Source organism: Schistocerca nitens, chromosome 5, assembly GCF_023898315.1.
Source record: "Schistocerca nitens isolate TAMUIC-IGC-003100 chromosome 5, iqSchNite1.1, whole genome shotgun sequence".
Lineage (NCBI taxonomy): Eukaryota > Metazoa > Arthropoda > Insecta > Orthoptera > Acrididae > Schistocerca > Schistocerca nitens.
In genome coordinates, this window is record NC_064618.1 from 466,285,105 (window position 1) to 466,313,089 (window position 27,985).

The window sequence follows — 27,985 nt, forward strand, 5'->3', positions numbered from 1 at the left end:
CACCACCGTGGATTACGTTTAGCGTCTGGAGCTTTTTACACTAGCCCTGTGGAAAGCCTTTATGCTGAGACTGCTGAACCTCCGCTGTCCAATCGGCGAGCGGTCCTTCTGAGCCGTTATGCTAGCCATCTGTCTTCCATGCCTGCTAATCCAGCCCATGACCCTTTTTTCGACGCCTCCTTTGCTGTAGGGTATGCAGGCCGCTCCTCCTCCCTACTACCCCCGGGAGTCCGCTTCCGTCAACTGCTCCATTCTCTTTCCTTCCGCTTTCCTAAAACCTTCTTGACAACTTGGGGTACAGCACCGCCTTGGCTCCGTCCCCGGATCTGTCTGCTCCGTGATCTTTGTCAATTTCCCAAGGATGGTACACCTTCACTTGTTTATCGTCGGGCATTTGCTGCTCTATGTGCACAAATGACGGACGCCACCTTTATTTACACCGACGGCTCGAAAACATCGTTGGGTGTAGGGAGTGCCTATATTGTTGGCGACGCCCCAAATCACTTTCAGCTTCCCGACCAGTGTTCGGTTTATACTGCGGAGCTTTTTGCTGTTCTCCAGGCTGTCCACTACATCCGCCGCCATCAGCGGATACAGTACGTAATCTGCTCAGATTCTCTCAGCTCTCTCCTCAGTCTCCAAGCTCTTTACCCTGTGCACCCTCTGGTCCACCGGATTCAGGACTGTCTGCGCTTGCTCCACCTGGGGGGCGTCTCGGTGGCGTTCCTCTGGCTCCCGGGACACGCTGGTATCTGTGGGAATGAGGCGGCTGATATAGCAGCCAAGGCTGCAGTTTCTCTTCCTCGGCCAGCTATTCAGTCGCTTCCCTTCACCGATCTACGGAGCGGTTTATGTCGCAAAGTTGCTCATTTATGGCATGTGCATTGGTCAACACTTCCCCGAAATAAATTGCGGGAAGTGAAAGCCCTTCCTTGCGCTTGGACCTCTTCCTCCCGAACGCGTCGTCGGGAGGAGGTAATTTTAGCTAGACTCCGGATAGGGCACTGTCTTTTTAGCCATCGACATCTTTTAAGCGGCGATCCTCCCCCACTCTGTCCCCACTGCTCTCAGCTGTGGACGGTAAGACACCTTTTAATTGAATGCCCCTATTTTAATCCGTTACGCTCCCGTCTACAGCTATCGCCTGATCTATCGTCGATTTTAGCAGATGACACGCGCTCAGCCGACCGCGTTCTCCAGTTTATTAGTGACAGTGAAATGACGTCAGTCATTTGAAGTTTTATCGGGGACCATTAACCCCTCTCTGTAGTGGACTTTTAAGCCTTGTTTCTGCTTTTAGTGTCTCCAATTATTTGAGTTTCGTTCCCATTTTTGCTGTTTTCCATTTTCAGTTTTTATTATTCCCTCAGTCACGGACCGGGCGCTAATGACCATAGCAGTTTTGCGCCCTAAAACCACAAAAAAAAAAAAAAAAAAATCTTGCTCACCAGATGGTAGCGTTTTGTCATTACTGGCTCTCCCTAGACTGTCAGTAGTTCTAATGAAATGTTGTCTACTCCCGGGGCCTTGTTTGACTTAGGTCTTTCAGTGCTCTGTCAAACTCTTCACGCTGTATCATATCTCCCATTTCGTCTTCATCTACATCCTCTTCCATTTCCATAATATTGTCCTCAAGTACATCACCCTTGTATAGACCCTCTATATACTCCTTCCACCTTTCTGCTTTCCCTTCTTTGCTTAGAACTGGGTTTCCATCTGAGCTCTTGATATTCATACAAGTGGTTCTCTTGTCTCCAAAGGTCTCTTTAATTTTCCTATAGGCAGTATCTATCTTAGCCCTAGTGAGATAAGCCTCTACATCCTTTCATTTGTCCTCTAGCCATCCCTGCTTAGCCATTTTGCACTTCCTGTCTATCTCATTTTTGAGACGTTTGTATTCCTTTTTGCCTGCTTCATTTACTTCATTTTTATATTTTCTCCTTTCATCAATTAAATTAAATATTTCTTCTGTTATCCAAGGATTTCTACTAGCCCTCGTATTTTTAGCTACTTGATCCTCTGCTGCCTTCACTACTTCATCCCTCAAAGCTACCCATTCTTCTTCTACTGTATTTCTTTCCCCCATTCTTGTCAATTGTTCCCTTATGCTCTCCGTGAAACTCTGTGCAACCTCTGGTTCAGTCAGTTTATCCAGGTCCCATCTCCTTAAATTCCCACCTTTTTGCAGTTTCTTCAGTTTTAATCTACAGTTCATAACCAATAGATTGTGGTCAGAGTCCTCATCTGCCCCTGGAAATGTCTTACAATTTAGAACATGGTTCCTAAATCTCTGTCTTACCATTATATAATCTATCTGAAACCTGTCAGTATCTCCAGGCTTCTTCCATGTATACAATCTTCTTTTATGATTCTTGAACCAAGTGTTAGCTATGATTAGGTTGTGCTCTGTGCAAAATTCTACCAGGCGGCTTCCTCTTTCGTTTCTTACCCCCAATCCATATTCACCTACTATGTTTCCTTCTCTCCCTTTTCCTACTGACGAATTCCAGTCACCCATGACTATTAAATTTTCGTTTCCCTTCACTACCTGAATAATTTCTTTTATTTCATCATACATTTCTTCAATTTCTTCGTCATCTGCAGAGCTAATAGGCATATAAACTTGTACTACTGCGGTAGGCGTGGGTTTCGTATCTATCTTGGCCACAATAATGCGTTCACTATGCTGTTTGTAGTAGCGTACCTGCATTCCTATTTTCCTATTCATTATTAAACCTACTTCTGCATTACCCCTATTTGATTTTGTATTTATTACCCTGTAGTCACCTGACTCGAAGTCTTGTTCCTCCTGCCACCAAACTTCACTAATTCCCACTATATCTAACTTTAACCTATCCATTTCCCTTTTTAAATTTTCTAACCTACCTGCCCAATTAAGGGATCTGACATTCCGCGCTCCGATCCATAGAACGCCAGTTTTCTTTCTCCTGATAACGACATCCTCTTGAGTAGTCCCCGCCCGGAGATCTGAATGGGGGACTATTTTACCTCCGGAATGTTTTACCCAAGAGGACGCCATCATCATTTAACCATACAGTAAAGCTGCATGCCCTCGGGAAAAATTACGGCCGTAGTTTCCCCTTGCTTACAGATGTTCGCATTACCAGCACAGCAAGGCCGTTTTGGTTAGTGTTACAAGGCCATATCAGTCAATCATCCAGACTGTTGCCCCTGCACCTACTGAAAAGGCTGCTGCCCCTCTTCAGGAACCACACGTTTGTCTGGCCTCTCAACAGTTACCCCTCCATTATGGTTGCACCTACGGTACGGCTATCTGTATCGCTGAGGCACGCAAGCCTCCCCACCAACGGCAAGGTCCATAGTTCATGGGGGGGAGGCACAGAAGTGCTATGTGTGTGTAATATATGCTGCTCAGTAAAACTTGAGAAGGACAAGATATATAAAGTAACAAAACATATTAACAACTCAGTGGAAATGAGTGAAAGTGCAGGGGCATGTTTCCAGAGGTCTCCCAGCTGGGCACAGCAAACTGGACATCACATTGCATGTGGTCAGTTTGACTGTAGGGCGTAATGAGGCCAGCTTCTCAACATGAGTCAGTTCTAGGAACAGGAAAGGACAGTGGGTATTAGTGAGCAATTATGGTACACCGTGCTGGTGGTCTTCATTACAACTTGGCCCAGAGACAATATTTGGATGAGATGTCTGGGGGAAGAATATCGAGGAAACTGGAAGGAGGATGAAGCTTGACGAGTGTAGCTGACGAATTAGGTATTGCCCACAGCATTGTTTCACGTACATGGGGAGCAGTGCAGCGAGAAGGAGAGGAGGTTGGTCAGCCATAGTCAACTACAGCTGCAGATGACCACTACATTGTGTATTAGACAAGAAGGGACTTGATTCAAATAGCAGGTGCTGTTACAATCATGTTTAACAGGACTACAAGGATACAATTCATGCTCCATGGTGGTATGACTGCATGAATGTGATCTCTCAGCCTGATGACCAGTATGTTGTGTTCCGTTGACACCTACACATTGACAGAACCGTTTGCAATGGTATCAAGAGCATAGGGACTGAACCAATGAAGAATGCAGTTGCGTGTTGTTCTGAGATAAGAGCATATTTAATATGCGTAGTGATACTGGACGTACCTTTGTATGGTGAGAGATGGGAGCACATAACACACGCTGGAACACTGTCAAACATAATCATTTTGGTGGTCCAGGTGTTATGGTGTGGGGAGGCATAATGTTGGATGGGCACACTGACCTCTAAATCTTTGAACACTGTGCAATCAGCGGACAATTTTATTGTGAGACTGTACATATTCCCCATGTGTGTCTTTTCAGGGGTGCTTTGAGCCCTGGCTTAATTTTTTTTTTATGACAATTGGCGGACCACTTTGAACAGCACAGGTATAGGAGTTCTTGGAATGAGAGGATATTTGGCAAATGGACTGACCTGCCCATTCCCACAACTTACAGAGCACCAAGCACACGTGACATGTGTTGGAGAGATGTATTGCAGCATATTCATGTGCCCCAATGACTGTCTAGCATTTGTCAACCATCTGGTGGAGTAATGGAACACCTTAACCCAATATTTCTGTACCAACTTTCTCGACAACATGGGAGCATGTTGCAGAGCATGCATTGCATATCACTTTCTGTTACATTCTCTATTGTACTGCAGCAGTTCTTTTTATGTATGGAGAAAGTTTTATTGATCTATGTTACTTGGCAGCAGTGCATCGTCTGTAAGTTACTTTTGCACTTAAGTTTTGCGCACCAGTGATGATGGGATGTAATCAGGGTGCTGGCTCAGAGAAATTTATGACTTTACTGAGGTATCTATAAATATCTGTTTCACATTTAAAGAAGATGCATGTTCATCAATAAATATGATTATTGGTTGACTGCATTTGATTTATTTAAAAGCATGACACATTTTTAAAAATGTGTTAGTTGTCACAGTTATTCGAGACTTCAAGCAACTTTCCAAACACATGAGTAATGAACAAGAAGTTAAACAAATTTCATGGCACTGAAAGACTTATTAACTCTTCAAAAAGTATCCAGCAGCCGATAGAAGATGTACTTCGATGACAGGTACATGAAAAAGCAAAATTCTAAATTCCAGCTTGCTATGTATACAAGTGCTGGCACATCTGATTCTTCAGTGTACCAACATGTGTAAGACAGGGTTGTGTCCTCTATCTCCAACTGCACAATATCTATCCCGAACATATCATTAAGGAAGGGAAGATCTTGATGGTTGGACTAATGGCGTTGGACTAATACATCCGCTATTCAGCAGCTCGATATTTACAGGCATCCTTCTTCTTGTGTCAGGCAAAAAATTCTCCAGTTCTTGGCCATATTGTTAAAAGAGGTGGGGAAATTCAGATAAAAAAATTATGGAAGGAAAGACAGAGAGCATGAAACCGAGGGGCAGAGCCGTGAGCAGGTTTATAGATCAGATAAAGATCTCCAGTTTACCTCTTCAGCATGCTGTAAAGAAGCTGGTAATCATTCAGGATAAAGACACTTGGTTCATAAGGTTGCAGCACTCACAATGCATGTGATAACTTGTAGTGGTCATGGTGAAGAAGAAGAAGAAAATAGAAATCACTTGTGATACAAATGCAGCTTAAGAATGGAATATAACATTGTTTTCAGAGAATTTTCGTCATTCTATGACTGTCTCTCTCTTTAGTGACAGTTTAATAATCTGATATTATTAACTAGCATTAAGTGTAGAATCTGTTTGGCTTAATAGCTTAACACTGCTGTGGATAGCCTTAGAAATGCATCACTTTTAAAGAAAGGTGCCATAGTGGTGATGAATATGAGTAACAATAAATATAATCTTCTGTATTCCATTGGATACAAACACAAATTGCTCATTATGCAACAGTAGTGAAGTCCCACTACATGCTGCTTGGAGTAAACTTCAGACTGATCTGAGAGATAGTGATACATTTCTTCACACTGAAAGTTGCAAGCCAATAAATTCCAGAGTGGATGCCAAGTCTGCTGTAAGCAATATACAAATAGTCCCAGTTTTATAAAATGGAAAATACAAGTCCAAAGTGGAGTAATCAACACACTACCGTTCCGGCAAATAAAGAAATGCTTCATGTAAGTACACAAAGGGCTTGTCCATGTGAGGCATATCTTTTGGCAGCCATGTGGCTCAGTGACTTTGCCCTGCCCCTTATTGTGGCGACTAACAGAGTCCACCTCCTTCTCTACTGCAACTCCATCATCTCTGCTTTGCAGAGGTACAATATATCCCAGGTTGAGAGACAAAATAAATGAGACATGAGGTACCAGTTAATTGACAGGTAGGAGTTGTCATTACTGGTTTATCTATTGAAATTAAAATAAAACTGCCAAATGTCCTTCCTTCACTGCCTAGAATAAGCCGGTGCCATTCATGCAATTTCATTAATGTATTGTTATGCTTGAGGCACAAATAAATGTCTTTCCTTTATTCAAGAGTTTTACTGGTATGAGGGGTGACATTGCAAAACCTGTCCTACATACCCTGTTATTGTCTACACTCATGTCTATGCATATATAACCAGCAACCTTTTTGCAATATGAGCTGTAATATGCCCAGTAACTTTGTTACACATTTTATATAGGCTTAGCCACTGTACAATTACTACTTAGAATGAATTCCTATGCAAAAACACTCTACCAGTAATGCAGTACCCTCTTTCAGAACAGACTGCAGAATATAGCAGTATTTACCTTGGTTCTTATTTTATCATTCTCATCACCTGAAGTCCCTCTTCCAATACCTTTACATTGGAATCTTGATTTGGTTTGATTTCATTTACATGGGGGACAAAACAAGAGTGAAAATGAGTTATTGCATGGTTTCTCTCCGTGTCATTCTAGTAAAACCAGACAATGGCCTTAAAGAATAGTGGGAGACCCTTTACAAAGACTTTATTAGACACAATTTCTTCAGGAATGAATGAACCATATATTCTGTATATTTTGGCCTCCTATGCTTCACATTTGCAGATTAAATGTGGTCCAGTTCCATTCCCCTCACCACATAGTCTACACCTAGAGGCTTCTTTCTCTATGTCCATTGTGTGGGGGTGTTTCCTGAAGTTCCCACGGCCAGTCCTTAGTCCTACCATGACTGACGACTGTTCAAGCCCAGGGTTGCAGAACTTCACTTGAAACACGGTTTTGGCATCATTAGCTTTCCATGTTTTTGTTTTTGAATCTTAGTCCAACATTCTGTTTGTTGCTCATGATGCTGGTATGTAGCTTTGATTTTACCGTTGCCTTTGTGAAGATTAGGACGGGTTCCAGTCCAACAAATGGAGTTGTTGCACTCTGGCCAGCCTATCAGCTTGTTCATTGCCACTAATTCCTGAATGACCAGGGACCCACTGCAGTTTTGCCATGTTTCCTTCCGCTATTCTTCCAAGTAGTGATCTTGTTGCAGGGGCTGATAGAGATCTCAAAATGGCTTGGCTCTTTGAATGAATGTAGATGCCAGGCTCCTTGTAGCACCCATGTAAATTTTCCTCCGGCGACACTCTGATAGCAAATGTCTCTGCCTGGACTACTGTGACCAGTTTCCTTATAGAGACTGTACTCTCTAGTGTAGTATCTCTAGTATCCCAGCCACAGCACCTTCCCCAGTTTTTGATCTTTCAGTAAACCAGACTGTCTCCCAAACGGTATTGTGGTTCATGCTTCCACTATTCCCGTATTCCAGTTGTTGCATTGAAAGGTTCGTTGAATCAACTGGAAGCCAGCATTTTCTCAGCCATTAATGTGCTTACCACATTCATTGTATTAGTGTGGTAAAGGTTTCCAGTTTCATGCCCCTGCCACTGCCTCCTTTGTAAACCAGAGGTGTAATGGGAGGAGTGTCCGACATGTTCTCCTTCCCAGCAGTACATGTGCTGCTAATTTGGCCGGTTATTGCTAGGGAGGCCAATCTCTTCACTTTCCCAAGCGTCTTACTGCTATCTTCTATACCACTTTATTCCACTATACTGTATCCCCACAAATTATCATAGTGCTTAGAGTTCAGTTTTTACCGCAGGCCCTTCTAATGGGCACGAGAGGACCTTTTGCCATGGAACATATGTTATTATGTGAGGAGTTCAAATTATTTTTGCTTTCAGGGTTACCCACAAACACTTCTCTTCCCTCCCAGTACTGGTAGAATCTTGTCGAAGAGCTTAAGATTGCAGTACGTGTAAGGATATGCTTCCTAGTGAAAAGTGCTGTAACAGTTTTCCTTGGACTGATCCTTTCATTCTGTTTTGTGCACAAGTTTTGCACACTGTTAATGGTACTTGCAGATTTGGCAAGTATTAGTGTGACTAAATCATCTGTGTAGTGTCTAGTATTTAACTCTTCAATGAGTTCATGTACCATGTTGCACAGTAGTGGGAACAAAACCCCACCTTGTGGACACCCAATGGTGGTGTTCACAATTTTTTCATTCATTGTGATGGCTTCTACTATTTGTTTACTCACCATGCTCTTAATCCACCTGTGTATGGTGATCTCAATGTCATGGTCTTTTACAGCTACAGAAGATGCAGAGAGCAATTTCCTAGAAGTGTACAACTTTTACCATTTTCCCGACAAGTTGATGAGGTTCTATTTCACTCGATTCACATAGCAAATATACATGTTGGTTTTCATGTAGAGGAACATCAGTTACTTTCCCTAATATGCACATAACCAGTTTTTCTAACGTCATCGTAAGAATGGAGGACAGACTGATAGGTCTCAGGTCCTTAGCCTTGGCATGACCACTTCTCCCTGGCTTCTGAATGAAAATACCTTCTCTGGCCGCCAAGTGTTAGGAATGACTCCTGCTGCAAGACTGACTCTGAACAGTCTGCATATGAGACTAATTAATCCCCCTCCTGCTTGTTGGAATAGAGCTGGAAAGATTACATCTAGACCTGGTGATTTGAAGGCTGAAATGTTCCCACCGCCCACTGGATTTTTTTGAAGTCAACACAGTCCCGCTTGGTCTGCGTTATGTGCCAGAGTGCATTGAGGGAATGAGTCGTGAGGAACACATTCAGTGCGTCTTGTGCACTGTCCTTATCTTCAGACCCTACCCCTTCTTTGAGTGCCTCCTGGATTTATTGGTATTCTTTGGAGGATTTTTTGAAGTCTGGCCGTGATATCTGTCCCTTCCAGCTCCTCAAAGATTGTTTTTGGCTAGGGCCTCCTGATGTTTTGTACATTGGCCTTTCCTTCTTGTGAAGTTGGACAGTCTTCTTACTTGCTTCCTTTACAATTGCAGATTATTGGTTGACCAAGGTATAGTCCTGTTTGTGAACGTCTTGGTGATCGGACAGTACTCTAAGTATGAGGTTATAATGGCAGTTTTAATTTCAGATAAGTGTGAGGTAAGGTCTTTCCGATATGAGTCCCAGCCTGTCTTTCTAAAATTCCTGTAGCACATGATGTGTTTAACATCCATTTCAAACTCAAATTTAATATACATGTGGTCAGTTAATGATGGTTCAATTACCGCATGCCATTATTAGATACATTAAGATGGACTCAATAGATATGCCAGTTATTTCTTTGCCTCTTCTGCTCCTGATGATAGGTTCCTACTCTTATTAAAGATATCTGAATTATTCTTCAATAGGTATCCCAGTAGGTACTCATGTGTGCTGTTTGTGTTGCTGCTTCCCCACACTAAGTTGTAGGCATTTGCATCACAACTAATGAACAGTTATTCATTTAGTTGCATTCATTATTCTACAGTCTCCTCACTTCCTCAGTGGGAGTACATTGTCCTTGTAAGGAAGGTAATCTGAGGCCAATGAAAATTCCCTCGTGCTTCCTTCCTCATGCTGTTACCTTTACTAAGTCCTTGCAAGAGAAGTTCATCATTTATATGAATGAAATTCTATTATTGACATAAATGCGTGGTTTATTATTATTTTTTGCATAAATCAGCTTATCTCCATTTCCTTAGAGGCCTGCCTCAGCTTTGTCTGGATACAGTTATCCTAAGAAGTGGCTGTAACAGACTCCTCCCTTATTTTTTTGCTCCCTGTCATGGAAGTGGAATAAGTCTGTTTACCCCCTTCATTCTGAGACAATTTTTTTTTCAGATGTCTTAGGTTAAAGACATTTTAATTCCCTGCATTTATATGTAGGAAGTCATTCTTTGCCATTCATTTCTCTTTGTTCTGTGAGAAGTTTTGTCCTCTGAGCCGCAGACAAAGGTTTGATTCTCAATGACATTTTCCACATCTTGGTCTGGTCTGTCAGCTGATCCAGTTGCAGAAAGGGCTTTTGCCAGTTCCAACCACAATGCTTGGGTATTTCAGATGTCAACAAGTCCATCATTTTTTTAAATTGTTTTCTGTGTTCTCTTTTTTTGTCCCATGAGAATGGGGCTATATCAGGTAGACACTAGTGGTTTCCCACTCTGACATAAGGCTAATAACTGAGGGCAGTTGTCCAGTACATCTGTTCACGACACATCTTCCCATGTGCCACACACGCTTTAGTGTGGATAACATCACATCTTGGGTTGAGGACGTAGGGAGTTTGGGAATGACTATGGAAATGGGTGTGGGAAGAGATGGGGCATTGTGGGAAATGCTTGGTCAGGTTCATCTGCTGAGACTTGCCTGGTTTGAGAGACCTGCCAGAAGCTGTGCTATTGCTGGTATAGCCCTCAGCTTTGCGCACACACACAGGCCTCTCCCCCCGCACATAGCCAGTGCTATGATAAGATGGTGTCTCCTGGAGAGGTCTGAAGTCTTACTAATGACTGCATTGTCCTTTTCCTCAATAACAAAGCAAACAAGATTAGACACACCTGAGCTGGCTCTCACCATCCATCCAGTCTTACTTCTCACTAGTCTCTTCCAATTTTATCCATTGTTCTCTTGCTTAGCTTTACCCTCACTGCAAAGATTTTTTTTCTATGATTTGTCATTTTGTATCTTTTTGTATATGAACAGTTTTGAACACTCCTCAGGCATTCAGCTAGGCACATAAGATGTGATAGACACATGCTGTATGAAATGCATTCGACTGTCGAGAGCAATGCATGATGCTTTCAATGATTGCTGCAGCAGGATATCATCAAGTGATCTTTCACAGAACCCTAAAAACTTCTGGTCCAGTCCCTCATGAATGGGACAGGGACTGAAACTGAGGGTAGCAAAGCAAAAGCTGAAATGCTTAACTCTATTTTCAATGTTTCTTTACAAAGGAAAACCCAGAAGAATTGCCCAAATTTAATCCTGGTACTACTGAAAAGATGAATGAAGTGAGTGTTAGTGCCAGTGGTGTTGAAAAAACTGAAATCGTTAAAATTGAACAAAGCTCCAGGCCCCTTTTACTAATTTTAAACTATTGTAAATTGCTTGAACATAAAACAGAGCCCAGTTCTTGGAAAAAGGAACAGGTCACACCCGTGCACAAGAAGCGTAGTTGAAGTGACCCACAAAACTACTGTCCAATATCCTTGACATAGATTTGTTGTAGAATTGTAGAACGTATTCTGAGCTCAAACATAATGGAAGATTTTGAACAGAATGACCTTCTGAATGCCAACCAACATAGATTCAAAAACATCGATCATGTGAAACCCAACTCGCACTTTCCTCACACAACATATTGAAAGCTTTGGATCAAGGCAAGCAGGTAGGTGCAGTTTTTCTTGATTTCTGAAAAGAATTTGATTCAGTACCACACCTATGCTTATTGTCAAAAGTATGATATTATTAGGGGTATCAAGTGAAATTTGTGACTGGGTTGAGGACTTCTAGGTAGGGAGGGCACAGCATGTTATCTCAGATGGGGAGTCATCCTCAGATGTGGAAGTAACTTGGGATGTACCCCAAGGGAAGTGTGCTGGGATCCTTGCTGTTTGTGTTATGTATTAATGACCTTGCAGATAATATTAATAGTAAAATCAGGTTTTTGCAGATGATGCAGTTATCTATAATGAAGTACTATCTGAAAGAAGCTGCATAAATATTCAGTCAGATCTTGATAAGATTTCAAAGTGATGGAGAGATTGGCAACTTGCTTCAAATGTTCAGAAACGTAAAATTGTGCACTTCACAAAACGAAAAAAACCTGGTATTCTATGACTATAATATCAGTGAGTCACTGTTGGAATCAGCCAGCTGTTACAAATATCTGGGTGTAACACTTCTTGGAGATATGAAATGGAATGATCACATAGGCTCAGTTGTGGTTAAAGTAGGTGGAAGACTTATTGGTACAATACTGGGGAAGTGCAATCAGTCTTCAAAGGAGATTGCTTACAAGTCACTTGTGCGACCCATCCTAGAATATTGTTCAAGTGTGTCGGAACATATGAAATAGGACTAACAGGGAATATTGAACATATACTGAGAAGGACATTATGAATGGTCACAGATTTGTTTGATCCTTGGGAGAGTTTCATCAGAGGGACTGAAGGAACTGAATTGGAAGACTCTTGGAGTTAGATGTAAAATATCCAAAGCAAGTCTATGAATGAAGTTTCAGGAACCGTCTTTAAATGATGTCTCTGGGAATGTACTACAGTCACCTACATATCGCTCACATAGAGATTGTGAGGATAAGATTAGAGTAATTACTGCACACACAGAGCCATTCAAACAATCATTCTTCCCACACTCCATATGTGAATGGAACAGGAAGAAACCCTAATAACTGGTACAGTGGGATTTACCCTCTGCCATGCACTTCATGGTAGTTTGCAGAGAAGAGATGTAGATATTTCAGTGAGCTGACTTGTTGCTTGCTGTGCTCAGGCAATCTGGGTGACATTGACTTCTGCAGGACATTGTCTCTGTCAGACATTGCTCAGCAGAAGAACGTGTAACCATAATCATCTGAGGATAGCTAATAACCATCTAGACAAAGGCAGAGGTCTGAATGGATGAGAAGAGTTTAAAGTTTTCTCCCTACACCTGCTCTGTCCCTCCTCCATCCTGGTTCCCCCCCACCCCCCCCACCCCCCATGTTCCCAATATTAATTTCATTGTGTTTGTACCGTACCCATTCTTTCCAACACAACATTTGTTTTTAATGTTGTTGTTGTTGTTGTTGTTGTTGTTGGTGTGTGTGTGTGTGTGTGTGTGTGTGTGTGTGTGTGTGTGTGTTTGTAAAATTAATATTTTTTAAATTTATCTGTGTAATAGGTGCTTGAATGGAGTTGCAGAATGAGCTAATTTCATGCCTGACAGTTGCGACAGATATCAGTAGAAAAACAAGTAGATGATGCGGAGAACTTTGTAACACTGACAAAAGCAGTCCATTGCCATTTGATTTTGCATTTGAGAGCTGAAACGTGTAGTAGATAACATTGAAAATCATGTTACTGCTTTACATAAAGCAGAGAAAAATATATGGATCTCGTGGAAGGAATAGATTTTTTTTTCATATGATGCTAAAAATCCAAATTCCATTTTTCATTGAACATCTGGAACTAAAAGAAAGAAAAAAATTTTAAGAAATAGAAATTTTTTGTGAATCATTGTTAAAAAAATAATACTAGTAATGAAGGCCAGTTGATTAGAGTGAAAGTACAGCATTTACAAATTAGCAATATTTTACACCAGCACCTGGTCATGATACTCTGCCATTCTATTTTGTGTATTCCTTGGATAGTTGTCTGTAACTGACGGTCCATGCAGCTGCCTCTACATGACTAACCAGTTATTATAAAACTATATTTTTGACAACGTGTTTTTTATTTATGTGTGTGTTTCTTTTTCGTGACAAGAGTGAGTGAGTACTGCTTGTATTGTTTTTCCTGAAATTTTCTTGTATACATGGTCTGCTTACAACAGATCGTGGGATAATGATCTTCGACTGAAATCAGATGTCAATAAAGAATAAATTGAACGTTAGCTTAAGGTGCTACATGATGTCATTTATACATTTGTCTAGATATTTCATTTTCTTTTGTTCTCTGTTTCCATAGGATTATATAACTACATTAAGGTCTGTATAACATATGTTAATATAGTGAACTATTTAGATCTTAAAACTTGCACCAGAGTCTTATTATTAAAGAGGTAAGGAATTTTAAATTCAAGTGTATCTTGTGAGAAACAATTGATCCTTTAAGTTTTTGTATATACTTTCCTATGTATGATATTTTGTTAAACATTCGCATTGTGTAAGAACCAATTGACAGTCAACGTTTCTGATTTCTTTCTACTGTATGGTTCCAGAATTTTAATTGTCATTATTTCTATCTTGCTTAACACTTCTGTTCTAGGAAAGAAGAATGATTAATGTTTAACATTCTATCCATCTTTTATTTGTCTGTGTTGAGAACATAAATCTGTGGCACCCTTTCCAAAGGTACCATATGAGCATTAATTCAAGTATGTGTTAGTGGCAGGTATTTGATCCTTGTTCCTCTGTAACCAAAAGTCCGTTTTAATCACTAAGCCATCTCACTTGGTTCTATTGTAACATCTGCCATTGTGGTTGGATAATTATCATTGTTACACTCCTACACTTACTGCTTCCTTATGATTTCTATTATATCTTCTGTTAATCCTTCTTGGTATTAATCCCAAACTTAATATCAGTACTCAATAATAAATCAAATGAGGTTCCTGTAAGCTACCACCAGGAGTGAATTATATTTTCTTAAAATTCTTTTGGTGAATATACCTGGCCTTCGTGTTTCCTTCAGTTAGCCTTGTGTGTTGGTTCCATTTGAAAACACTACAGATGTGTTTTTATATGTATTTAGTGGTTGTGGCTGTTGCCCTGGATTGGTTGCCTATAATTCAATCAAACAATAAAGGATCATTCCGTCTATGTGACTGCCCCAAAATGGAGGATAATGAACCACATAAAACCTCACGGAGCTCTCAACATTATCCACCTGGCCACCTATGGCAAACAGTAATGGCCTTATACAAGTTTCTTGGGTTATCCCTGAATATACTTTTACATCTGCCAGTTTTTTCCATTTATGAATGGTGTGCCAGGTTATGTTGCCTAAGAAGTATTCAGTCCAAATTCAAAGCCATTTGATATTCTATAACGTTGTATTTCATTTACTGGATGACAATGTGGAACTTAATTGAACTATTTCCTCAAACATAGGAACACTGTGTCAACTGCTTCCAAGTTCAAACAGTGCTAGCAGAGTTTTATGATATCACTATTTTCTGAATCCACTTTGATTACTTTAAAGGAGATCTTCAGCTACCAAGCGATAGTGTGCAAGCATACAATTACCATCACAGATCCATTTGCCTTTCCTTTTTTAAGCAGTTTTCTATTTCATGGTCACTTATCTCAATATTTTCCAGTATTTATATCATTATTATGTAAGTTCAGTGACAAAAACCTGCCTCCATGAGGACTAGCATATGCAGAGGTCAGTCAGTGGGGCCCATAGGACGGTGGTTAATCTTTCTAGCAAAGAATTGGATAACATCTCTCTTTTGGCAAAAGCCTTTATTTTTTTCCAACCCTGTCACAAGTGACAATATTAAATATATTTGGCGAAAGAGAGCAGTACATTGGACATGTCTCACAATATTCAGCAAAGGACCTTAACCTGACTACTTGCAGGAGGATGTTCATCGACTAATTGCTGAATGTAACACAAAACTAAGCCATGGAAATTGAATATTCATCAGTAAGAAAAATAAGGATTGTACTTGTTACTAAATATTGAGGAGTTGATTGTCTGTTGTGCGAAAAGAGAAACGCTGTGTTGGTTATCACTGGAGACTAACATCAGAGCTTGTTAACATATTGGATGATGATGATGATGATGATGATGATGATGATGACGATAAGTGAAAGTTGTCATGATCAGACTTGATCTGTTATCAGAAAAACTGAGTACTACTTAAGAATTTCTGGCATGCCAAACAAAGCTGCTTGAGCTCTTGGCTGTAGTGATATTCTAAGATAAAGAAGGAAACAGTCACATTTAGATCCATTCTTAATGTCATCGGTTCACTTACTATGGACTTACGAAACATCAGGCAGGATTAACAACACCCAAGCACATGAGTACAACATTGTTAATTTGTGGATATTTGAGAAGAGACTTAAGCAGTGTTGAAGACAGGCCAAAATTATACTATGTTTAGTCGACATGTGGTATTGGTTTTTGCAAGGGTGCCTGTGGAAGGCACATTGGATCTTTTGGTAAAACAGTTTGCACTTATATATAATTACTGAAACATGGTATTGCCTAGATCAACCATCTAAATGTATTAAACATTTAACCACATGGGCAGATTAGTACAGAAATCATCACGCTAAGTTGTAAGAAAGGGAAACAACAATTTAAAAATATTCTTTATGAGACTCGTTTATTTTAAAAAATTGTCTACACATTTTGAACACAGCTGCTTTTTTTGGAGAAAATATTATTGTATATTTAAATAGGATACCAAAACTTCTGGACTGGAACACTTCAAAGGCCCATTCTACCTACTACTAGTAGGTACAAAAAAATTTGTAATCCTCTCCCTGTCCCGCAGAGCAACCTCTGATGAGTTTAATGTATTTCTGCGATCCAGTAGATGTCCGTGAGGGCAGTTTTGTCTCATGTTCTTCTGCAGTTGTTGGTTTCATAATATGCATTATTCAACAAACTAATTGATGCTGTGGCAGTTCCATTAACCTGTTTTGGAGGTTCCCCATGTCATTGTCAGCATCCTTAAATTAGAGCAGTGAAACATTTTATATGTAGCAGAATATTTTAAAGAATCATTTGCATTGAATTTAAGTCAGTTTGTTTCATGAAAACAAAACATTGTTTACTTATCTGTTACTTATAAAATGTGGCCATTGAAATTTGCTATAGGTAGTAAGTTTTTGTTTTATCCTATTTCACTATGTGAATCTTGGAAATTATTCTTCAACTATTGGTGTAGTCTGAATGCATTGATGACTACAACTGCATCCAAATTTATCATGTTCCTGCTTCATTTGCCCAAAGTTTCTTCAGAGATGAGTAAAGGTAAACAAAGAGACTACTAAATGTGCATGCTGAAAAATTTCAGCAACTTGTAGGCATGTCAGCTAGTGCTGATACCATGTCCAGAAATATCAAAATAGGTTCACTTTCCAGATTAACAATCAGATGATTTATGCTTTCTGCTAGTACTTCACTTCTCACATTACACATGTGCACAATACAGTTTTTTCTTGTCATGCTCCTCACCTCTTCAGCAATGGACAACACATGGTACAACAATAGCACTAATGGAGATTTTGATCAGACTGACAGTGGCGCATGTAAAGTATGTTCCAGCACTAAACTTAAGAACTGCAAGGTCGTTGTAGAAAATGAAGACAAGAAGACCAGGAAAGATTATAGCAAGCAGGGTAAGTTAATTAAGAGAAATATGTGGACCACACATGAGATATCCAAGTGAGTGAGCCTTGCTGTCGTATTCTTGGTGTAATTATCTTACACAGTTTTTATTTATTTGCACGTTAAATTGCATTTGCTTGTAAAATATTTGTTCTGTAGAATTAAAGTACAAAATCTGCTTCAAGCTACGTTGTCAGTTCAAACATAACTTCCATTTTTTTAATGATTGTCTTCTTACACGTCTACAGTCTTATTAGCAGCTGTCAACTTAATGTTATTAATTGACCTTCATTCTTTTACGTTATCTGTTAACTTTTATCTCTCCATGTAGTTTTGTGATATTTACTCTAACTCAGTTTTGCCAGTTCAGTACACAAAAGTTTTGTTGTAGAAACTTTGTCTACTTCACAAATAGTGAAAATTTCTCATTCTTTTTGTTTTTTGTGTTCTCTTGTCTGTAGTGCACACTAATTTGCAAGACATTTTTGTAGAAATAAATATTGCATGCTTTTCACCACTTCTGTAGTAGTAGTTATTTTTGTTACACAAGTTTTTTTGTTTTTAAATGTGTTTCAGAATCACCTTTCTGTGCCATCACATGTGAATTCAAGGTACCTTCACACATGTAAGGTTAGTAGAAACAGATGAAAGAACTTTCTTTGAATTCTATTATGCAGTTGGATTATTGTATATTCTTACTTGGAGTTGGAGTGAGTGAAAGTGTTTTCCAGTAGTTAAGGTTTTTCATTTTCATATCTGACATTCTCTTGTGACTTGAGTGGGTAAGTTGAACAAGTATTCTAAGAACTTTTTGCTGGAGGAGTGTTTCAGTAAATGTAATCAACTCTTCAATATTCATAATCACTAATGAGCTTAACCAACCGAAACGTAATTGACTGTGTACGTTAAGTAATTTGATTATTGTGAGGAAACTCTATTGTCGACTAAAAATATCTACTGACTGAACTTGGAAATCAATCCATTCTCTTTTAATTTGGAAGTTGTTTCATAATCCAGTCCCGTATGCCATGTATCACTTTCCAAGCTGCTGCATTATAATTAGCCAAGAGTGGCTAAGTTCAGTGTAAAGTTGACTTTTAGATGAAAATTTACAATCTCTCAATGGTAAAATGTTTTACAAAAAAGGAAACATGATTGCTTGCATTAGTAAGCATTTATTTGTTTTGGCTTATTAATGTGCAAATATTATCCAACCGCTGACCTGACCTGTATCTTTACCTCTACCTTCGTGCATTGAAAAGCTTCATTAAAATAGATATACTCTCTGACAGTGGATATCCATTTATGTATTGTGGATGTGTTAGTTTACTCTGTTTGTAACTGTTAAGTACGAGGTGAGGCACAAATTTAAGGACTTAAGAGTTATGTATGACTAACAATGGTCACCACTTGAGTCTGCACGAATTTGCCTTTTATCCTTCGATTGCTGAAAACATTTCTGCGCTAGTTTCCAAAGGGTCTGCACAGTATCCCTTTCATTTCACCTTCTGGCAGAGCCAAAGAACAAATCTGTGCTAAACTCGTAGACATTGATAATTAAAGGTGTGTGAAACAGTTGATGCCATAGGTACACTATGTGATCAAAAGTATCTTAACACCCTCAAAAACATACGTTTTTCATATTGGGTGCATTGTGCTACCACCTACTACCAGGTACTCCATATCAGCGACCTCATCGTGAGAGAGCAGACTGAGGCACTCCGCAGAACTCAAGGACTTTGAATGTGGTCAGGTGATAGGGTGTCACTTGTCATATGTCTGTACATCCCTAGGTCCACTGTTTCTGATGTTATAGTGAAGTGGAAACGTGAAGGGATATGTACAGCACAGAAGCGTACAGGCCAACCTCGTCTGTTGACTGACAGACTGCTGACAGGTGAAGAGGGTCATAATGTGTAATAGGCAGACATCTATCTAGACCATCATACAGGAATTCCAAACTGCATCAGGATCCACTGCAAGTACAATGACAGTTAGGCGGGAGGTGAGAAAACTTGGATTTCATGGTCAAGCGGAAATGCCAAACCACGCCTTGCTTGGTGTAAGGAGCATAAACGTTGGATGACTGAACAGTGGAAAAACGTTGTGTGGAGTGACGCATAACGGTACACAGTGTGGCGATCCTATGGCAGTGTGTGGGTATGGCGAATGCCCGGTTAACGCCATCTGCCAGCTTGTGTAGTGCCAACAGTAAAATTTGGAGGTGGTGGTGTTACGGTGTGGTCGCATCTTTCATGGAGGTGGCTTACATCCCTTGTTTTTTGCATGTCACTATCACAGCACAGGCCTGCTTTGATGTTTTAAGCACCTTCTTGCTTCCCACTGTTGAAGAGCAATTCGAGGATGGCGATTGTATCTTTCAACATGATCGAGCACCTGCTCATAATGCACGGCCTGTGGCGGAGTGGTTACATGACAATAATATCCCTGTAATGGACTGGCCTGCACAGAGTCCTGACCTTAATTCCTACAGAACATCTTCGGGATGTTTTGGAACGCCTGCTTCATGCCAAGCCTCACCAATCGACATTGATACCTCTCCTCAGTGCAGCACTCTGCGAAGAATGGGCTGTCATTCCCCAAGAAACTTTCCAGTACCTGATTGAACTTAGGCCTGCAAGAGTGGAAGTTGTCTTCAAGGCTAAGGGTGGGACAACACGATATGGAATTCCAACATTACCGATGGAGGGCACCACAAACTTGTAAGTAATTTTCAGCCAGGTGCCTGGATACTTTTGGTCACATGGTGTATATAAGAAGAAAGTGTACAGTTAGTTAACTGTGTGCAGCACGAATAGCACATTATTTTGGTGAGTGCTGACCAAAAAAAGGACTTCTTAGTGCTGATACATTGCAAGGTAATATTTGACAAATATCACCCATGTGATCTCAACCATGTGGAAGAAAAAAACTTAGTCTAAATTGAAAGAGAAAGCAAATCCTATTTCATCAGGACAATGCAGCTGCCAACATAATTTATTCGATAATGGGGAGACTGATGTACGAGGGCAGTTCAATAAGTAATGCAACACATTTTTTTTCTGAAACAGGGGTTGTTTTATTCAGCATTGAAATACACCAGGTTATTCCCCAATCTTTTAGCTACACAACACTATTTTTCAACGTAATCTCCATTCAATGCTACGACCTTACGCCACCTTGAAATGAGGGCCTGTATGCCTGCACGGTACCATTCCACTGGTCGATGTCGGAGCCAACGTTGTACTGCATCAATAACTTCTTCATCATCCGCGTAGTGCGTCCCACGGATTGCGTCCTTCATTATGCCAAACATATGGAAGTCCGACGGTGCGAGATCGGGGCTGTAGGGTGCATGAGGAAGAACAGTCCACTGAAGTTTTGTGAGCTCCTCTCAGGTGCGAAGACTTGTGTGAGGTCTTGCGTTGTCATGAAGAAGGAGAAGTTCGTTCTGATTTTTGTGCCTACGAACACGCTGAAGTCGTTTCTTCAATTTCTGAAGAGTAGCACAATACACTTCAGAGTTGATCGTTTGACCATGGGGAAGGACATCGAACAGAATAACCCCTTCAGCGTCCCAGAAGACTGTAACCATGACTTTACCGGCTGAGGGTATGGCTTTAAACTTTTTCTTGGTAGGGGAGTGGGTGTGGTGCCACTCCATTGATTGCCGTTTTGTTTCATGTTCGAAGTGATGAACCCATGTTTCATCGCCTGTAACAATCTTTGACAAGAAATTGTCACCCTCAGCCACATGACGAGCAAGCAATTCCGCACAGATGGTTCTCCTTTGCTCTTTATGGTGTTCGGTTAGACAACGAGGGACCCAGCGGGAACAAACCTTTGAATATCCCAACTGGTGAACAATTGTGACAGCACTACCAACAGAGATGTCAAGTTGAGCACTCAGTTGTTTGATGGTGATCCGTCGATCATCTCGAACGAGTGTGTTCGCACGCTCCGCCATTGCAGGAGTCACAGCTGTGCATGGCCGGCCCGCACGCGGGAGATCAGACAGTCTTGCTTGACCTTGCGGCGATGATGACACACACTTTGCCCAACGACTCACCGTGCTTTTGTCCACTGCCAGATCACCGTAGACATTCTGCAAGCGCCTATGAATATCTGAGATGGCCTGGTTTTCCGCCAAAAGAAACTCGATCACTGCCCGTTGTTTGCAACGCACATCCGTTACAGACGCCATTTTAACAGCTCCGTACAGGGCTGCCACCTGTCGGAAGTCAATGAAACTATACGAGACGAAGCGGGAATGTTTGAAAATATTCCACAAGAAATTTCCGGTTTTTTCAACCAAAATTGGCCGAGAAAAAAAATGTGTTGCATTACTTATTGAACTGCCCTCGTATTTGCCCAGTACAGATTGTTGGTCCACCATCCATGTTTATATTACTTGGCTCCCGATGTCCATTTGTATGAACCCCTCTGACAACACAGGGATCACACTTCTGATACATGAGCTGTTACTTCCTATGTATGCCTAAGAGTGGGTTGCTTGTCATTCTGGAGCATCGGAACTCCCAGCAACGACCGCTGTCCCAGATAGGCCTTACTGTGACTGGTTGGTGCCCATGGGGAGAGAGAGTGGGTGGTATCAGGGCGGATGCTTTACATATGAAATGTATCAAGCTCCAAAAATCTGTCCATTTTTTCTATGGCCATCTCGTCGGTTGACGGCAGATCATTGAATGCTGCTTCTTATGACACATCATTGAATGCTGCTTCTTATGACCCTGCGGCCTTCCCTTCCCTGGCTACATCTTGAGAGGAGGCACAGGCTCGCCGGCTTGGGGTGAAACACATTCCCTGCTGCCTGGTCTGTGCTAGAACAGACAGGGACACATTCACCTCGACAATGCCATTATTTTTTGTGGAAAATATTGAAGACAAGTTTGGCGAAGTGGAGTCTCTCAATAAGATGTGGTGAGGTTCCCTGTTGGTCAGAACTTCTTCTGCCGTCCATTCTGCAGCCCTTTTATGGTTTAGGGAGTCATTTATCATAGGGACGCCATCCTTCAAACTGTGAGAACTCTGGGCCAGTCTGGAATGACAGGGCATTCATTTTGTTCAGGGTGTGCAGAAAGGTTGTAAGGACAGTTGCACATATATCAGCACTTTTATTCTGGCTTTTGAGGGAGATACCTTCCCGAAGAAGGTCAAGGTTATGTGTAATAGGTATGACATTAAGCCATACATCCCTTCTTCCAATGTACCGCGAACTGTCTGTGTGGCTAATGTGGACACTCTCTCCATGATGGGAGCGCCAGTGTTCTGCCACACGTGTGTGTTAATTGTGACTACCATAACTCCCCATACTCATAAGATTGCCCAGCTTATAAAAAAGAAAAGAAGATCCTGGAGTACAAGTCCCTTGATCATTTATCTTACATTGAGGCTTATCAGAAGTACAACTGACCTCACCTTCTGTCCATGACTTACACTTTTGCCTTTGTTACGTACTTACGTATCAAGAGCTCAGATGGAAACCCAGTTCTAAGCAAAGAAGGGAAAGCAGAAAGATGGAAGGAGTATATAGAGGGTCTATACAAGGCGATGTACTTGAGGACAGTATTATGGAAATGGAAGAGGATGTAGATGAAGATGAAATGGGAGGTATGATACTGCGTGAAGAGTTTGACAGAGCACTGAAAGACCTGAGTCAAAACAAGGCCCCGGGAGTAGACAACATTCCATTAGAACTACTGACGGCCTTGGGAGAGCCAGTCATGACAAAACTCTACTATCTGGTGAGCAAGATGTATGAGACAGGCGAAATACCCTCAGACTTGAAGAAGAATATAATTATTCCAATCCCAAAGAAAGCAGGTGTTGACAGATGTGAAAATTACCGAACTATCAGTTTAATAAGTCACGGCTGCAAAATATTAATGCCAATTCTTTACAGACGAATGGAGAAACTAGTAGAATCCGACCTCGGGGAAGATCAGTTTGGATTCCGTAGAAATGTTGGAACACGTGAGGCAATACTGACCCTACGACTTACCTTAGAAGAAAGATTAAGAAAAGGCAAACCTACATTTCTCGCATTTGTAGACTTAGAGAAAGCTTTTGACAATGTTGACTGAAATACTCTCTTTCAAATTCTGAAGGTGGCGGGGGTAAAATATAGGGAGCGAAAGGCTATTTACAATTTGTATAGAAAGCAAATGGCAGTTATAAGAGTTGAGGGGCATGAAAGGGAAGCAGTGGTTGGGAAGGGAGTGAGACAGGGTTGTAGCCTCTCCCCGATGTTATTCAATCTGTATATTGAGCAAGCAGTGAAGGAAACAAAAGAAAAATTCGCAGTAGGTATTAAAATCCATGGAGAAGAAATAAAAACTTTGAGGTTCGCTGATGACATTGTAATTCTGTCAGAGACAGCAAAGGACTTGGAAGAGCAGTTGAACGGAATGGATGGTGTCTTGAAGGGAGGATATAAGATGAACATCAACAAAAGCAAAACGAGGATTATGGAATGTAGTCAAATTAAGTCAGGGTGATGTTGAGGGTATTAGATTAGGAAATGAGACACTTAAAGTAGTAAAGGAGTTTTGCTATTTGGGGAGCAAAATAACTGATGATGGTCGAAGTAGAGAGGATATAAAATGTAGACTGGCAATGGGAAGGAAAGCGTTTCTGAAGAAGAGAAATTTGTTAACATCTTGTATTGATTTAAGTGTTAGGAAGTCGTTTCTGAAAGTATTTGTATGGAGTGTAGCCATGTATGGAAGTGAAACATGTATGATAAATAGTTTAGACAAGAAGAGAATAGAAGCTTTCCAAATGTGGTGCTACAGAAGAATGCTGAAGATTAGATGGGTAGATCACATAACTAATGAGGAGGTGTTGAATAGGATTGTGGAGAAGTGAAGTTTGTGGCACAACTTGACTAGAAGAAGGGATCGGTTGGTAGGACATGTTCTGAGGCATCAAGGGATCACCAATTTAAGTATTGGATGGCAGCGTGGAGGGTAAAAATCGTAGAGGGAGACCAAGAGATGAATACGCCAAGCAGGTTCAGAAGGGTGTAGGTTGCAGTAGGTACTGGGAGATGAAGAAGCTTGCACAGGATAGAGTCGCATGGAGAGCTGCATCAAACCAGTTTCAGGACTGAAGACCACAACAACAAACAACACGTACTTACTCCTCCTCCCTCTTCCTTACCTCATCCCATCCTCCTCTCCTTATTCCCTCCTCAGCGGTTCCCATGCTCTCTCGCCCGAATGCCAGTCTCATCCCCGGACAAAGACACGTCCGCCTTCTGCGGTGCCTGCAGGTGATGGGGCTCTCTCCCAGGACCCCTCCCTCCAGTATGTCTCAGACCAGAGGCCTGCTACCACAACTTGGCCCGGGACACCTGCTACCACAACTTGGCCCCGGGACACCTGCTACCACAACTTGGCCCCGGGACACCTGCTACCACAACTTGGCCCCGGGACACCTGCTACCACAACTTGGCCCCGGGACACCTGCTACCACAACTTGGCCCCGGGACACCTGCTACCACAACTTGGCCCCGGGACACACGTTCTGGGCAATCTAAGGTTGCCCGCTCTTTTGGTACCGGATCTTGCAGAAGCCTTCTCTCCCTTGGGGCTCTTGCCTCCTCAACCTATGAAGATGAAGTAGTCTCAGGACAACCCTCACCATCACCCCCCCTCCTGCCCCTTCACAGGTTTCTGGAGGTGCCATCTCCTTCCTCACAATTGGATACCTGCTCTTGCTTATTCAGTGGAAATGTAATGGATACTACCGTTACCTCCCAGAGTTGCAATCCCTTATTGCCTTTTACTTGGCAGCTTGTGTCATTCTCCAGGAATCTCATTTTACTGATGCACACTCACCGATCCTTTGTGGATTCTGTGCTTTCTGATGGCTCTTTGAGGGCTTCTGATGGCGTTTGTTCATTGGTGTTTATGTATATTGTTGGTACTTGATACTACTATGTACCAAATTGGGAGCAGTTGCCATCTGGGTCCACTTGGACTCTGCAGTCAGTTTGCAGACTTTACCTCCCTCATGATAGGCCTTCTACATCTGCTGCCCTCACTGCCCTCCTTCAACAACTCCCCTCTCCCTTTCTCCTTCCTGGGGATTCTAATGTTCGTCACCTTTTGTGGGGCAGCACTTTTTTGTGTAGTCAGAGGCTTCTCATTAAACCAGTGTCTTGCAAACCATGACCTATGCCTTCTTAATGATGGTTCCCCTCCTCATTTTAGCACTGCGTATGGCACTTTCTCATCCATTGATTTTTCGCTCTCTTCCCCTGTCCTTCCTTCCTTCCATCCTTCCTTCCACTGGTCGGCACATGATGACCTCTGTCGTAGTGGCCACTTCCCGTTGATTCTCTCATACCCTTCCTGCACCCGATGACCAGGTTACCCTGCAGGGCTTTACATCATGGTGACTAGCCTCTATATACCTCCCAGGTCATGTTTACATCTTCATTGTCACATGCTATTGATGAAGTCATCAGTGGTCTGTCCAATGAGATAATCCGTGCTGCTGTCGTTTCTGTTGCCCAATTGACAGGGTCCGTTCGCCGTCCGACAGTTCCGTGGTGGAGCATGGCTGTCTCCATCGCTATCCATGATTGCCATTGCTTCTTGCAGCATCTTAAGTGGCAGCCGTCCTCCGCCAGTCTTACTACCTTTAAAGGTTTTCACACCAAAGCCTGTTACTTAATCAAACAGATCAAGGATGTGTGTTGGCAACATTTTGTCTCCTCTTTAGAAGGGTCTTCTCCCCTTGGTCATGAGTGTAGACTACACTCGGTGGCATTCTTTCATTCCAGGCCTTTCCATTCAAGGTGGCCTTCATACAGATCCATCAGTTTTCGCGGAACATTTCATGACCTGTTTTGTTATGGCATTGTCATCAGCCTTCTATTCAGTCATCTTCCTCCTCTGGAAACAGTGGGCCGAAGCTTCCAGCTTATGTTTTACCCCTTCTCAGGCAGAAGCCAGCAATAAACCTTTTACTGAATGGGATCTTCTTCTGGCCCTCTCTTCTTCCCAACATTCAGCTCCTGGCCCTGATTACATCTATAACCAATTGCTTCAACACCTCAGTCTTCCACAATGACACACTCTCCTCGAGCAGTTTGTCCGTATTTGGCTCCATGGTATCTTCCCATCTCAGTGAAGAGACAGTATTGGTGTTCCCGTCCTCAAGCCTGGCAAGGATGTGTCATCCCTCGATAGTTGCCAGCCAGTCAGCCTAACCAATGCCCCTTGCAAGTTACTAGAACAGATGGTGGCTCGTCGGCTGAATTGGGTCATTGATCTCGGAGCCTTTTATCTCATTAAGAGTGTGACTTTCAGGAGGAACGGTTTCTGATCAACCATCTGCTTCAATTGGAAACCGCAATTCAGCAGGCCTTTTTTTTTTCCTGCACTGCTATCTTGTTGCTGTTTTCTTCAATCTTTGCAAGGCCTACGACACAGCTTGGCTCCATCCCGTCCTCCTTAGACTCCATAATTGTTGTATTCGAGCACCCTCCCAATTTTTATTTGCCAGTTCCTGTCCCATTAGACATCAAAGTGTATGTTGGCACTATTCTCAGCTCTCAGTGGATCCAGGAGAATGACATCCCACAGGGCTTGGTCTTAAGAGTTCTCCTTTTTGTCATCAGTGTTAATGAACTTTGGACTTCTGGCAGACTGTTGGACACCACTGCTCTGTATGTGTATGATTTCTGTAATTGGGCTAGCTCCCACTGGGTGGCCTCTGTGGAACGACAGCTCTTTGGTGCCATCTGGTGTGCTTCTACATGGACACTCTTGCATGGGTTTTAAATTCTCTCTCTTTAAGTCCAGGGTGGTGCATTTTTGTCGCTGTACTACAATATATTCTGATCCAGAGCTCTACCTCGATACTGAACATCTGACTGTGGTCCCCTCAGTTCCATTTCTTGGGACTTCTTTTTGACATCAAGCTTACTTAGTTGCCCCATATTTGTCATCCGACAGTTGACTGTTTACGTAAAGTTACAGTGCTTCACTTTCCTACCCACACCTCTTGGGGTATAGTACATTCAACCCTTCTCCCCCTCTATTGGGCATTAGTTCTGTCTCCTCTGAACTGTCGTCATCAAGTTCTTAGATTAGCTGTCTCTTCCACACTGGTCCTCATGGATTCCGTTCACCATCATTTGCCTAGCCCAGTCAATAGTCTTCTGGTTGATGCTGGGATGTCTCCCTTTTTGATTCGACAGTCCCAGCTCCTGGTTTCCTGCGTCGCCATTATATACCGGATGTCTCTCTTCTGTGGTCTGAAAGCCTCCACTGCTCCAACGGTGTTCCATTGTTTCTTCTGAATGCTCTTAAGGGAGTTTCAGAATTCCATTGTTTTCTACCTCCTTGGAGAAATCTGCAGATCATGTAGGATATGCCTTCAGATTTCTGTTGTCACAGAATGTAGTACTGTCCTTTTAAGTTTTACACGTGGAACAGGAAAAACTGTTACTGTTGTTTGGTGATGCTACTTTTTCGGTTTCCTGGCTACACGGGGATACAGGGTGACAAATTTGCTTATTGTCTGGCTTGGGCCCCATCTTCGTCTCACCTCTTCACCACCACCCACTGTGCCCGGTCTTTCTCTCACCTCTTCACCA

At 41.8% G+C, this 27,985-nt stretch overlaps 1 protein-coding gene across 4 annotated transcripts in view; it reads left to right on the forward strand.

Moving 5' to 3' along the window:
- Positions 1-27,985, forward strand: part of LOC126259802 (CREB-regulated transcription coactivator 1-like) — a 382,069-nt gene that overhangs the window by 164,647 nt on the left and 189,437 nt on the right. For 3 of the 4 annotated variants that reach the window (XM_049956826.1, XM_049956829.1, XM_049956830.1), the window contains one exon: positions 17,929-17,982. The exons of the other annotated variant lie outside the window; for it this stretch is intronic. In XM_049956826.1, the coding sequence (XP_049812783.1) occupies positions 17,929-17,982 (54 nt within the window). The remainder of the gene's footprint in view (positions 1-17,928; positions 17,983-27,985) is intronic. 4 annotated transcript variants of the gene reach the window in all.